At 52.2% G+C, this 15,043-nt stretch overlaps 1 protein-coding gene across 3 annotated transcripts in view; it reads left to right on the top strand.

The window, feature by feature from the left end:
* ESYT3 (extended synaptotagmin 3) overlaps nt 1–15,043 on the top strand; it is a 57,676-nt gene that overhangs the window by 21,781 nt on the left and 20,852 nt on the right. For 2 of the 3 annotated variants that reach the window (XM_073551894.1, XM_073551895.1), the window contains exons 2-4: nt 3,869–3,910; nt 3,999–4,133; nt 4,270–4,346. In XM_073551894.1, the coding sequence (XP_073407995.1) occupies nt 3,869–3,910; nt 3,999–4,133; nt 4,270–4,346 (254 nt within the window). The remainder of the gene's footprint in view (nt 1–3,868; nt 3,911–3,998; nt 4,134–4,269; nt 4,347–15,043) is intronic. The other variant, XM_073551896.1, reaches the window with a different exon arrangement.

Here is a 15,043-nt window from a genome sequence, read left to right on the forward strand (position 1 = left end):
ACGTCTGAGTCTTCACAGGTCTTCCTCCTCTAGTTATCCAAAATTCTAAAATAGCATGGTCGCTACCTCCTAGGGTCCCAGCCACTTTTACCTCCTCAACCATTTCCTCCCTGTTTATAAGGATTAGATCCAAGGTAGCAGTTCCCCTTGTTTTCTCCCCTACCTTTTGGAAGATAAAGTTGTCAGCAAGAGAGGATAAGAATTTCCTTGACCTGTTAGTTTTGCCTGAGAGAGATTCCCAACAAATGTCTGGATAGTTGAAATCTCCCATGACAACTATGTCATATTTTTTGGAGAACTTGGCCATTTGATGCATAAAGAGTTCATCCATGTCTTCAGCTTGCACAGGCGGCCTGTAGTAAATGCCTACAATGGTGTCCTTTCCATTGTTCTGTCCTTGTATTCTTACCCAAACAGTTTCCACAGAACTCCCAGTCTCTGAAGCTTCAATCTCTGTGTAGATATACGTGTTTCTAACATACAATGCGACACCTCCTCCTCGTTTATCAAGTCTGTTTCTTGCAAATAAGTTGTATCCTTCTAGTCTTGTATTCCAATCATGTGTATTGTCCCACCAAGTTTCAGTGATTCCAATGACATCATATTTCTGTTCCTGTGTTAGTAGTTCCAATTCTCCTTGTTTGTTGCCCATGCTTTGTGCATTAGTATAGAAACATTTTAGTTTGTGATTGGTTTCTCTTTCTCCAATATTTTTATTAATTAGATTCTTTCGTCTTTGTTCTTCCTTTCCACTTCTAATAGCAGAGTTCTCAATAGCATTTGTCAGGTGTATGGCTTTTTCTGGTCTTTTGCTTCCCTTCCCATGTTGTTCTAGTGTAAAGCTCTCCTTACAAGTGTAGCAAGGCGACTTCCAAATACATGTTCTCCAGTCTTCGTAAGGTGCACCCCATCTCTAGCAAGTAGTCCATCGTATAAGTAGTTCACTCCGTGATCCATAAATCCAAATCGTTGCTGACGGCACCATCGACGTAGCCAGTTGTTCACCTGCAGAATCTTATTCCACCTCCTTGTTCCATGGCCATCCACTGGGAGGATGGAAGAGAAGACCACCTGCGCTCCCAGTTCTTTCACTTTCTTGCCTAAGTCTTCAAAGTCTCTGCAGATGGTTTCCAGGTCGTTTCTTGCAGTGTCATTTGTCCCCACATGTAGTAGCAGGAATGGGTAGTCATCTGTAGGTCTGAAGAGTCCTGATCTCCTGTCAGACACATCTTTAATTTTTGCACCTGGAAGACAGCACATTTCTCTTGAAGTTATATCCGGTCTGCAGATAGCGGCCTCTGTTCCTCTCAGCAGGGAATCCCCCATGACCACCACTCTCCGTTTCTTCTTCACATTTTTCTTTCTCCATCCAGGAGGACTCTGAGGGCGTACAAGGTTGCTGTTTGTTGGCAAAGTCTTATCCTGATGTATTTCTTCATCGTTCTCCTGTGTAAGAGCCTGGTACTGGTTCCTGAGCAGTATGGGTGCTGACTGCCTCCTGATCCTCCTGCTTCTCTGGGTCACATGTCTCCATTCCTCTGTTTCTTCAGGTGCACTTCGAATTTCTTCTCTTTCTGTAACATGAAGAGATAATTCTGCTCTAAGAACTCTTCACCTTCCTTAATGATCTTCAGTGTAGCTAACCTCTCTTCCTCCAGCAGGGACACGAGCTGCATTTGTGGCATGTGAAGTTTGGCTTTTCCACTGGTAAGTCTGTGAACATGTAGCAAGAAATGCAGGTCACTAATGGCTCCTGGCCTCCTCCATATTGTTATAGTTATAGAGATTCCAAAGTAATGAAAAATGAGCCAAAATTCCGATTCCCGATGGCCTCTAGGATGCCCTGACAATATGCAAATTATCTTCTCAGGACTCCTCCCCTCTCCTGTCTCTGACCACGTCAGGCAGCCTCATTCACTGACATGAAGCAGAGGTCCTGCTCTGCTCCCACAGTGGCGCTCTGTCTCTGAGTGACTTTTATATTGAGTAAATGAAGGACGGCGTGGCCTCCTGCCCGGACCCGTAGAGTCGCCCGACCTGCAGAGCGAGTCACGCCTGCTCCACCCCACACCCTGCTCATTATAGGATGATAGCATGGAGATGGCCGCCGGTCACATGAGGCCGCGTCCGTCACCAGTCTGATTTCTTTTGCATTTGCTCCTTTATTGCTGCCGTTTATTTCTATAGAGGGGAAGGGAACTATGAAAACTTAATTAAGGGAAATGGGAGCAGAAAGTTGTTATAGCTCCTAACACGTTCCCTGGTGACAGGTGGGATGGCCTGAGCTCCTGATGAGTTCCCCCCCCGATGATGGGTGGGATGGCCTGAGCTCCTGATGAGTTCTCCCCCGGTGAAGGGTGGGATGGGCTGAGCTCCTGATGAGTTCTCCCCCGATGATGGGTGGTATGGCCTGAGCTCCTGATGAGTCCCCCCCCGATGATGGGTGGGATGGCCTGAGCTCCTAACGCGTTCCCCCGGTGATGGGTGCGATGGGCTGAGCTCCTGACGCTTGCCCCGGTGATGGGTGGGATGGGCTGAGCTCCTAACGCGTTCCTCCGGTGATGGGTGGGACGGGCTGAGCTCATAACGCGTTCCTCCGGTGACGGGTGGGATGGGCTGAGCTCCTGACGCTTGCCCCGGTGATGGGTGGGATGCGCTGAGCTCCTGACGCTTGCCCCGGTGATGGGTGGGATGGGCTGAGCTCCTGACGCTTGCCCCGGTGATGGGTGGGATGCGCTGAGCTCCTGACGCATTCCCCCGGTGATGGGTGCGATGGGCTGAGCTCCTGACGCTTGCCCCGGTGATGGGTGGGATGCACTGAGCTCCTGACGCATTCCCCCGGTGATGGGTGCGATGGGCTGAGCTCCTGACGCATCCCCTGGTGACAGGGTGGGATGGGCTGAGCTCCTGATACTTCCTCTCAAACCCCCCCCCCCCCCCCCGGTGATGGGTGGGATGCGGGGAGCGCCTGACGCGTTCCTCAGGTGATGGGTGGGATGGGCTGAGCCTCTGATGCGTCCCGCAACCCCCCCCCCCCCCCGGTGATGGGTGGGACGAGTTGAGCTCCTCATGCGTCCCCCCAACCCGCCCCCTCCGGTGATGGGTGGGACGGGCTGAGCTCCTGACGCGTTCCCCCGGTGATGGGTGGGATGCGCTGAGCTCCTGACGCGTTCCCCCGGTGATGGGTGGGACGGGCTGAGCTCCTGACGCATTCCCCCGGTGATGGGTGCGATGGGCTGAGCTCCTGACGCTTGCCCCGGTGATGGGTGCGATGGGCTGAGCTCCTGACGCATCCCCTGGTGACGGGTGGGATGGGCTGAGCTCCTGATGCTTCCTCTCAAACCTCCCCGGTGATGGGTGGGATGCGGGGAGCTCCTGATGCGTTCCTCAGGTGATGAGTGGGATGGGCTGAGCCTCTGATGCGTCCCGCAACCCCCCCCCCCCCCCCTGGTGATGGGTGGGACGAGTTGAGCTCCTCATGCATCCCCCCAACCCGCCCCCTCCGGTGATGGGTGGGACGGGCTGAGCTCCTGACGCGTTCCCCCGGTGATGGGTGGGATGTGCGGAGCTCCTGACGCATTCCTTGGTGATGGGTGGGATGGGCTGAGCTCCTGACGCTTGCCCCGGTGACGGGTGGGATGCGCGGAATATCTTACACGTTCCCTGGTGATGGGTGGGATGGGCTGAGCTCCTGACGCTTGCCCTGGTGACGGGTGGGATGCGCGGAATATCTTACACGTTCCCTGGTGATGGGTGGGATGGGCTGAGCTCCTGATGCTTGCCCCGGTGATGGGTGGGATGGGCTGAGCTCCTGACGCTTGCCCCGGTGATGGGTAGGATGGGCTGACTCTTCATGCTTTGTTTTCAGGTGAATTTTCCAGATGTTGAACGAGTCGAGTGGATCAACAAGGTACCGACCATATCCAAATGTCGGAGAGAAGTAGGATAACTCCCATCGTGCGCCCGGACACTGCTGACTCCTCCGCTCCTGTATTTAGGTTGTGCGGCAGATGTGGCCGTATTTCGGGTTGTACATGGAGAAGCTCTTCCAGGAGAAGATTGAGCCGCTGATCAGAGCATCGAACGGTCACCTGAAGGCCTTCACCTTCACCAAGGTGCACTTCGGAGAGAAGGTAAAGACGTCTGAGCGGGAAGTGAGGCCCCCGTTACGTTGTAGAAACACCGGGGCCCCCGTTATGTTGTATGACCCCCCCCCCCGGCGCCCCTGTTATATTGTACCGTCTTTGTCATTGTGTATTTCTTGCTCAGTCTCCCAGGATTAACGGGGTTAAAGCCTACACCAAGAAAGTGGACAAGAGGGAGGTCATCCTGGACATACAGCTGTGGTGAGTGACCATGTAACTGCAGCTCTGGAGGTGACTGGAGGATAAGACACGATGGAGTATAATACAGGATGTAACTCAGGATCAGTAATGTAATGTATATACACAGTGACTGCACCAGCAGAATAGTGAGTGCAGCTCTGGGGTATAATACAGGAGGTAACTCGGGATCAGTAATGTAATGTATGTACACAGTGACTGCACCAGCAGAATAGTGAGTGCAGCTCTGGAATATAATACAGGATGTAACTTAGGATCAGTAGTGTAATGTATGTACACAGTGACTGCACCAGCAGAATAGTGAGTGCAGCTCTGGAGTATAATACAGGATGTAACTCAGGATCAGTAATGTAATGTATGTACACAGTGACTGCACCAGCAGAATAGTGAGTGCAGCTCTGGGGTATAACACGATGTAACTCAGGATCAGTAATGTATGTACACAGTGACTGCACCAGCAGAATAGTGAGTGCAGCTCTGGAGTATAATACAGGATGTAACTCAGGATCAGTAATGTAATGTATGTACACAGTGACTGCACCAGCAGAATAGTGAGTGCAGCTCTGGAGTATATACAGGATGTAACTCAGGATCAGTAATGTAATGTATGTACACAGTGACTGCACCAGCAGAATAGTGAGTGCAGCTCTGGAGTATAATACAGGATGTAACTCAGGATCAGTAATGTAATGTATGTACACAGTGACTGCACCAGCAGAATAGTGAGTGCAGCTCTGGAGTATAATACAGGATGTAACTCAGGATCAGTAATGTAATGTATGTACACAGTGACTGCACCAGCAGAATAGTGAGTGCAGCTCTGGGGTATAACACGATGTAACTCAGGATCAGTAATGTATGTACACAGTGACTGCACCAGCAGAATAGTGAGTGCAGCTCTGGAGGATTTCCAGTGTGCAGTCGTCGCCCCTGGCTGTACGGAACGGCTCTGGGACGCAGCTGCTGCTGCTGAATATTAACTATTGAGTGTCCTGATGCTGCATCGGCCATATGCCTCACGTGGCTGTTGGCTGAATGCTCAGATTTCGGGGCAGGAGTCTTAAGTATTCACACCCGTGTGTGGTGTGTTTTTTTTTTTTTTTTTTTGTTTTTTTTTTTGCACCTCCCAGAGTTGTCTCTGAACATTGAACTGGTGAAATACATAAAAATCTAGGACGAGTTAACGAGGCAGCGCTCTTAAAGTGACAGTGCTCCCGATGACAGATTTGTGGATGACTCCACATGTCGCTCATTGCTCAGAATTTGGGAGGTAAATGAGGCGTAAATCTTGTCAAGCTCCGTTTAGCAGCAGAGGAAATCATTGCACCATGGAGGGACGGCTGGCAGGATGGTGAGGACTCCGGGAAATGTCGTGCTATGATTAGTGACCGTTGACCACATTGGGAATCGTTTCCAGATTATCCGGCTGCGCTGAGGCAGTTAGTTATCAAATTTGCCCTTCCCTCTTAAGTCAATCAGCTGAGCCAAAGGAGATCACATGACCAACTTCTCTTCAGGACACTTGAAGAGCTGTAAGGAGTCATGGGGGAGGAACTCTCTTGCTCTGACCTTCCGATTGGTCGTTTGGCTAAAAACTTTTGGTCATTGCCCCGCCCACTCCTTTAGAAATGAAACCAGTCCCATTAATTTACGGTGACCCTGACCTGGAGCGCGGCCCCTTAAAGGACACAGACGTGATGAGTTCAGAATGGATTGTCCTCCGGGGGCTTCTAGAATACTGCGATAATAATGGTGAAGAAAGACGGCAAATATCCCACATGACGCCGGCGGCCTCCAGGGGGAATCATCCCTGAGGCGACAGCAACGATTATAACACAGCGGAGCACAAGCTGCAAGCCGCTCGAAGAAGAGAGAATCCGGGGCTCGGGGAAGGGAGAATCCGGGGCTCGGGGAAGGGAGAATCCGGGGCTCGGGGAAGGGAGAATCCGGGGCTCGGGGAAGGGAGAATCCGGGGCTCGGGGAAGGGAGAATCCGGGGCTCGGGGAAGGGAGAATCCGGGGCTCGGGGAAGGGCGAATCCGGGGCTCGGGGAAGGGCGAATCCGGGGCTCGGGGAAGGGCGAATCCGGGGCTCGGGGAAGGGCGAATCCGGGGCTCGGGGAAGGGCGAATCCGGGGCTCGGGGAAGGGCGAATCCGGGGCTCGGGGAAGGGCGAATCCGGGGCTCGGGGAAGGGCGAATCCGGGGCTCGGGGAAGGGCGAATCCGGGGCTCGGGGAAGGGCGAATCCGGGGCTCGGGGAAGGGCGAATCCGGGGCTCGGGGAAGGGCGAATCCGGGGCTCGGGGAAGGGCGAATCCGGGGCTCGGGGAAGGGCGAATCCGGGGCTCGGGGAAGGGCGAATCCGGGGCTCGGGGAAGGGCGAATCCGGGGCTCGGGGAAGGGCGAATCCGGGGCTCGGGGAAGGGCGAATCCGGGGCTCGGGGAAGGGCGAATCCGGGGCTCTGAGATGAGAGAATCCGGGGCTCTGAGATGAGAGAATCCGGGGCTCTGAGATGAGAGAATCCGGGGCTCGGGGAAGGGCGAATCCGGCGCTCGGGGAAGGGCGAATCCGGCGCTCGGCTCTTGAGAAATTAATCTCTTATCGGAATTAAGTAATTTATTTAAAATCCAACGTCATAATTCCAGCATCGTGTCCCATCATCCCCAAAGACATGTGAGCAGACGCATTTCCAGCTTAGTCTTATTCATTGCTGCACAGAAGTCTCTTGTCAGCTTTCTATACTGGTTCCTGCCACAATCGAGGAGGGAACGGGTCATTATTCTGCACCGGGTCAGCTGATGTCTGCGGGCAGAGAGGACCTTCATTACTTACTCCTGAGTGTTGTCTTGCTATCAGCCATTTATCCAACATTTCCTTTTGATATTGGAGAGTTCGGTATCCCCTAGTATCCGCGGGTCACGATCCCCCACTATAGGGATTTCAGCCCCTTTTGACATCAGGGTTGTCTATTCATGGACAAAACTCGCAAAGCGGCAGTGATCTCTGTAGATGGAGACAGTCTCCTGCCAATAACATTGCATCTGTCTAATCTGGAAAATGCATTGATGAAAGAAATGAGATCGTGGTGGGACGGCGGCCCCCTACAATCTCACCTGGATACAAGGACGATCCCAAGAGGCTTAAAAAACACCAACAAAAAACGACTGAGGAATTGAAAAATAAATGACATCTTAACCAATGGTCGTATACGACCAATGAAACTGATTATTGAAAGAAGTGAATCAAAAGATGGAGGAATTGAGATTGGAAATGAAAGATTTTATTACAACATAACAATATGATACTTAATAAATCCACGATGGAGAAAATTTCTTGCATGGAAGAAAAAATCAGGTCCATAAAAAAAAAAAATCCAAATTTTAGAACGACTGAGAGGATCATGCAGGAAATGAGGCATACACCTGGAAACGGCATTGCTCCTCTAAACCTATTTTGAAAAAAGGTCAAGGTAGACGCACTCATAGGAATAAACATTTTATTTTTAAAGAGTCAGTTTTCCTGCTACTGACCCCTCTATGGACAATACTGATTTTTTGACATCAGAGGGGGGGTCTTACTCCTCTGTGGGATTTCCACTACTTATTTCTACCAGACACAATACGGTTTATAATAGACGATCAGATAAAGAACAACAAAGATTCCATCTTACAAAACGTAAAAGGAGGAGAAGAAGAGGGGATAAAAAACACAGAAGACGCCATAAACTCCTCCACCAAACCGAGGAAAGCGTCATTACACCGGGTGCGACCCCTCGTGTCATGTCCTCAGTGGTGGTCAGAGCCGCTGTCTGGAGGTTTCTCATTCAGCCCAACTCCTGAATTAGATGTTTGAGACTTTGCTGGACGGTGATGGATCCACAGGAAACCTCACACTGCGATGTCACTTTTCAAGGAGGAGGATATTGTAGAGAACATGATGATGCGACCAGTGATGACGCCGTCTCCAATATCCGGCATTTTCAGGAACAATGTTCTCTTGACATTAGAACATTCAGCAGATTCCCCGGAGAAGAATGGCAAGAACAATTCTCAATTTAAAGTAAAAAATCCATCTGTTCACCCCAAACAATCTCACCCTCCAGAGCTGGATGACTTCAGGAAATCAGAGAAAAGGAACGAAAGAAGAAGAAACCGCCGCCCCCTGCAGCCTAAAGAAACCGCGGCCTCCAACCTGGGGAAACCGCCGCCTCCACCCTGGAGAAACCGCCGCCTCCAACCTGGGGAACCCGCGGCCTCCAACCTGGGGAACCCGCGGCCTCCACCCTGCCATGGAATGAAAAAAATCTCTGCAAGAATGTTTATCTAATAAAGATTTATTAACTCCTGACCTGTGACACATATGCTGTGTCATGGGGGGGATTGCGTTCCTGCGGGTCGGGTGACCGGGGTCACTGAAAGGTCACCCGACCCGCAGGTACAGGACCCTTTGTGCTTCACCCCGGGGGGGGCTCACTTCGGGGGGGGGGGGGTGTCTTAGCCCCCCCATGGCTACGGTCGCTCTGATTGGCTGTTAGGTGAAACAGCCAATCAGAGCGATTTGTAATATTTCACCAATTAAATTTGTTGAAATATTACAATCCACCCATGCTGAAATATCATCGGCCATGGCTGGAGACTGAGATCTGACCCCCCCCCCCCCACCGTCACTGACTGACGGCAGCGATTGCTTGCCACCGTCAGCATCTGCTCCCCCTCCCCTTCCCTCTGCTTCCCCCCCCCGGTACCTCTTGAGTCCCGGCGTCCCTCCCACTGTCCCTGCTGAATTTTGCATGGGTGCCACCATCTTCCAAAATGGCGGGCGCATGCGCAGTGCGCCCGTCGAATCTGCCGGCTGAAGATTCATTCAGGTACATTTTGATCACTGTGATAGGGTCTTTTCCAATCACAGTTCCAGTTTTTGTTTCCAAAAGTAGACATGTGGGGAATGTTACTTATTAACTATTTCACATAACTCTCTGGTTTAACAGAATAAAAATTCAAAATATGAAAATTGTGAAATTGTCACTTTTCGCCAAATTTCCATTTTTTTTTCACAAACGCAAAAATTATTGACCTACATTTACCACTAACATGAAGCCCAATATGTCACGAAAAACCAGTCTCGGAATCGCTGGGATCCGTTGAAGCGTTCCAGAGTTATTACCTCATAAAGGGACACTGGTCAGAATTGTAAAAAATGGCCGGGTCATGAAGGGGTTAATCCGTAGAGCGGACATGTTGTATGAAATCCAGGTTTAGGAGATGTTAGCGGACAGCTCGATGTATCCTGAACTAAATATGGATCCTACAAAAAAAATTTTGGACATTTTTAAAAACAACTTCTCCAGAAAGGGGTTAATATGGCAGCCATCGCGGAGACCCTTGCTGCAGATCTGCTAGATCCCGGCGGCCGATTGTGCCCGTCCTGCATTCCTTTCCTAAAGATCATAAACCCGAGTCTCCTCCTCCTGCGTCTTATTGTTGCGGGAACGTGGGAGAGAATTCGCGTTCTTGGCCGGACTGAGACCTGCGGCCATTACTGACACCTTCTCCGAGATCCAGATCCCGCTGTCGCCTCTTCAGATGCCGCACAGTGGTCACTGCCGCGCCGGTGATGTTGTGGCTCCGTGTCCGGGCGTTCCGCACTCATTCTCCGCTCTTCTGACGATTCCTGAATTTCTATTGATGGCCGCAGCATTTCTAATGACACAAACTATTATTATTTGGCAAAAACCAGGAGCTGCGATGGGTGCGGCGTCTCCCCCGCCAGTGCTGAAATCATACGGCGGTGTGGGAAGAGAATCGTAGTTTTACTTTTGTCCCATGTCGGGCGCAGTGTGGCCGCTGTACGGGCGATGTACGGGCGCAGTGTGGCCGCTGTACGGGCGATGTACGGGCGCAGTGTGGCCGCTGTACGGGCGATGTACGGGCGCAGTGTGGCCGCTGTACGGGCGATGTACGGGCGCAGTGTGGCCGCTGTACGGGCGATGTACGGGTGCAGTGTGGCCGCTGTACGGGCGATGTACGGGCGCAGTGTGGCCGCTGTACGGGCGATGTACGGGTGCAGTGTGGCCGCTGTACGGGCGATGTACGGGCGCAGTGTGGCCGCTGTACGGGCGATGTACGGGCGCAGTGTGGCCGCTGTACGGGCGATGTACGGGTGCAGTGTGGCCGCTGTACGGGCGATGTACGGGCGCAGTGTGGCCGCTGTACGGGCGATGTACGGGCGCAGTGTGGCCGCTGTACGGGCGATGTACGGGCGCAGTGTGGCCGCTGTACGGGCGATGTACGGGCGCAGTGTGGCCGCTGTACGGGCGATGTACGGGCGCAGTGTGGCCGCTGTACGGGCGATGTACGGGCGCAGTGTGGCCGCTGTACGGGCGATGTACGGGCGCAGTGTGGCCGCTGTACGGGCGATGTACGGGTGCAGTGTGGCCGCTGTACGGGCGATGTACGGGCGCAGTGTGGCCGCTGTACGGGCGCAGTGTGGCCGCTGTACGGGCGCAGTGTGGCCGCTGTACGGGCGCAGTGTGGCCGCTGTACGGGTGATGTACGGGCGCAGTGTGGCCGCTGTACGGGCGCAGTGTGGCCGCTGTACGGGCGATGTACGGGCGCAGTGTGGCCGCTGTACGGGCGCAGTGTGGCTGCTGTACGGGTGATGTACGGGCGCAGTGTGGCCGCTGTACGGGCGCAGTGTGGCCGCTGTACGGGCGCAGTGTGGCCGCTGTACGGGCGATGTACGGGCGCAGTGTGGCCGCTGTACGGGTGATACTGTGCCGACCTCCTCCTGATATAGGATGGGACTGAGGAGGTGGCAAATGTTATTGAGAAATCCCAGAGAATCCATGACAAGCCTCTAACATGTCCTTGGAATTCTCCGGATCCATCAGTAGATTGTTTCGGTGTCGCTGAGTTTTTCTGATGGATCTTGTGATCTCTCTGCCTTGTATGTAACCTGCTGCCGCCGTATAAAACCTCTACAGATCCCCCGTTAGGAGAACACCTCCAGATAAACACTCCTGAAAATACAACTGCTTAATAATAGATTAGAAGCGCGCGGATCTCCGCAGCGGACGATGAATGGAGGAAAGAAAAAATGTCAGCGACGCATCAGGAGTCCGACCCATCACAGGGAACACGATTCACTCCTCAGATTGGAGATCGGAATATATAGTGAAATCAGATTTTTTCTATTTTACATCAAGATGAAAGATTAGAAAATATTCTACAACGTCCTGTAAGATTTCCTGCTGGAAGAGCTCGAACCTTGGGGGACACAGTCACCTATTAACACAGCGGATCCGATGAATAGGACCCGGCCGCGTGTTACGGGCGATCACAGGAGCGTCGTCATACCGGGGTACGGGCCATCACCGGGGCGTCGTCATACCGGGGTACGGGCGATCACCGGGGCGTCGTCATACCGGGGTACGGGCCATCACCGGGGCGTCGTCATACCGGGGTACGGGCGATTACCGGGGCGTCGTCATACCGGGGTACGGGCGATCACCGGGGCGTCGTCATACCGGGGTACGGGCCATCACCGGGGCGTCGTCATACCGGGGTACGGGCCATCACCGGGGCGTCGTCATACCGGGGTACGGGCCATCACCGGGGCGTCGTCATACCGGGGTACGGGCCATCACCGGGGAGTCGTCATACCGGGGTACGGGCGATCACCGGGGCGTCGTCATACCGGGGTACGGGCGATCACTGGGGCGTCGTGCATACCGGGGTACGGGCCATCACAGGGTGACACTGAGGACTTCTGATCTATGAGCTGAATTCCTACACTAATGGCGACCCTTCGTGTGTGTTTACCTGTGAGGTGCGATACCTCGGCTGCAGCACTGGTCCGTGAGACGTCAGAGCTGGACGTCTCCTCATCTGAATGTTCCGCAGCCTCGAGCCGCGTCTCCATCAGTCACAGCGAGGGCACGTCTGTGTGTAAAAGAATTGGGAGAGACAAAGCTGCTAAACCGCTAAGGGGGCGAGAGACCCCCATAGAAAATGACCAAACCGAGAGCCCCTATGGGGGTGAACGTTGCACCGCAGCGGCGGATTATTACATCGGGTTAGGAGACGTAGACTTGTGTTTGTTGCAAGAAACGTCTGATCGTGTATATTTAAAAAACATTTTTTAGTTTTTATATTTTTTGCACTTGTTGTTTTATGGATGATATGTAATAACTAATATGAGATACTAAGAGCCTGCTACTACCACCAGGTGCAGGATGAGACCCGTCCCCTCCTCGATCGTCGGAGCGTTCACCTCTCCCTCCAGTATAGAAAGCTGACGAGACTGATGAAGAGGCGGCTTTAGGCCAGTTTCACATTTGCGTTTATGGCCGCAGCGTCGGGCTGTGCACGGCTGCCGCTAAGCCCCGCCCCTACCGCACCTCCGCCTGTAGCTCCGCCTACGGGCGCATGACGCTGCATGCGTCCTGCGTCCCCTATCTTTAGCACTGGGGACGCAGGCCATGCGCAGGTATGTGTTTGGCGGCGCATGCGTCCTTTTGACGCTGCGCCGAATGCACCAAATTGCAACCTGTTGCGTTTGGCGCTGGTCGGCGCAGCGTCAAAAGGACGCATGCGCCGCCAAACACATACCTGCGCATGGCTTGCGTCCCCAGTGCTAAAGATAGGGGACACATGCAGCGTCATGCGCCCATAGGCGGAGCTACTGGCAGGGGGCGGGGCTTAGCGGCGGCCGTGCACAGCCCGACGCTGCGGCCAAAAACGCAAATGTGAAACTAGCCTTAGGCTGGAAACGCGTCTGATGATGTGACATGACGCTGGAATCGTGAAGAGGGATTTATAAGATATAAATTATTTTATTCCAATAAAACAGGGCTCCCCAACCTGTGGCTCGCGGTCCCATGAATTGTGGCTCGCAGCTGTCGGCCGGCTTGGTGCATAAGCTCCAGGTCTAGCGAACAGGTATGAGGAGCAGATCTCAATATCATGAATGGTGTGAGGCGCCTGCACGGAAGAGCAGATCTGGCTGCACGTACACCGGTCTTAGGGGTTTAGAGATGGTTTAGGTCTGGTACCCTGGAGGATGGTCCTACCTGATAGAGGAGTTCTTGAAGCTGGAGGTGAGTGTGTGCTGGGAGTCCCTGATGGGGAATACTGAATGGGGGATTGTGGGGACCCCTGGATCTCAGTGCACTGCTTTGGAGTGATTTCTGTGGAAAAGCTTTGGTTATCATTATACCCGTAATGGGGGCTTTGGTTGACACTACTGTGAGGAGGTGGGAGCGAGATGTGGCTCTCAAGGTCAGTAAGGTTGGGGACCACTGCGATAAAAGATGAATTTCTAAGGAGCCAAGAGCTGCACTCACTATTCTGCTGGTGCAGTCACTGTGTACATACATTACATTACTGATCCTGAGTTACATCCTGTATTATACCCCAGAGCTGCACTCACTATTCTGCTGGTGCAGTCACTGTGTACATACATTACATTACTGATCCTGAGTTACCTCCTGTATTATACTCCAGAGCTGCACTCACTATTCTGCTGGTGCAGTCACTGTGTGCATACATTACATTACTGATCCTGAGTTACCTCCTGTATTATACTCCAGAGCTGCACTCACTATTCTGCTGGTGCAGTCACTGTGTACATACATTACATTACTGATCCTGAGTTACCTCCTGTATTATACTCCTGAGCTGCACTCACTATTCTGCTGGTGCAGTCACTGTGTGCATACATTACATTACTGATCCTGAGTTACCTCCTGTATTATACCCCAGAGCTGCACTCACTATTCTGCTGGTGCAGTCACTGTGTACATACATTACATTACTGATCCTGAGTTACCTCCTGTATTATACTCCAGAGCTGCACTCACTATTCTGCTGGTGCAGTCACTGTGTACATACATTACATTACTGATCCTGAGTTACCTCCTGTATTATACTCCTGAGCTGCACTCACTATTCTGCTGGTGCAGTCACTGTGTGCATACATTACATTACTGATCCTGAGTTACCTCCTGTATTATACCCCAGAGCTGCACTCACTATTCTGCTGGTGCAGTCACTGTGAACATACATTACTGATCCTGAGTTACATCGTGTATTATACTCCAGAGCTGCACTCACTGTTCTGCTGGTGCAGTCACTGTGTACATACATTACATTACTGATCCTGAGTTACATCGTGTGTTATACCCCAGAGCTGCACTCACTATTCTGCTGGTGCAGTCACTGTGTACATACATTACTGATCCTGAGTTACATCCTGTATTATACCCCAGAGCTGCACTCACTATTCTGCTGGTGCAGTCACTGTGTACATACATTACAGTACTGATCCTGAGTTACCTCCTGTATTATACTCCAGAGCTGCACTCACTATTCTGCTGGTGCAGTCACTGTACATACATTACATTACTGATCCTGAGTTACATCGTGTGTTATACCCCAGAGCTGCACTCACTATTCTGCTGGTGCAGTCACTGTGTACATACATTACTGATCCTGAGTTACATCCTGTATTATACCCCAGAGCTGCACTCACTATTCTGCTGGTGCAGTCACTGTGTACATACATTACAGTACTGATCCTGAGTTACCTCCTGTATTATACTCCAGAGCTGCACTCACTATTCTGCTGGTGCAGTCACTGTGTACATACATTACAGTACTGATCCTGAGTTACCTCCTGTATTATACTCCAGAGCTGCACTCA

This window comes from Dendrobates tinctorius, unplaced genomic scaffold, assembly GCF_039654945.1.
Source record: "Dendrobates tinctorius isolate UK_male_01 unplaced genomic scaffold, ASM3965494v1 ptg000182l, whole genome shotgun sequence".
In the NCBI taxonomy this organism is placed as follows: domain Eukaryota; kingdom Metazoa; phylum Chordata; class Amphibia; order Anura; family Dendrobatidae; genus Dendrobates; species Dendrobates tinctorius.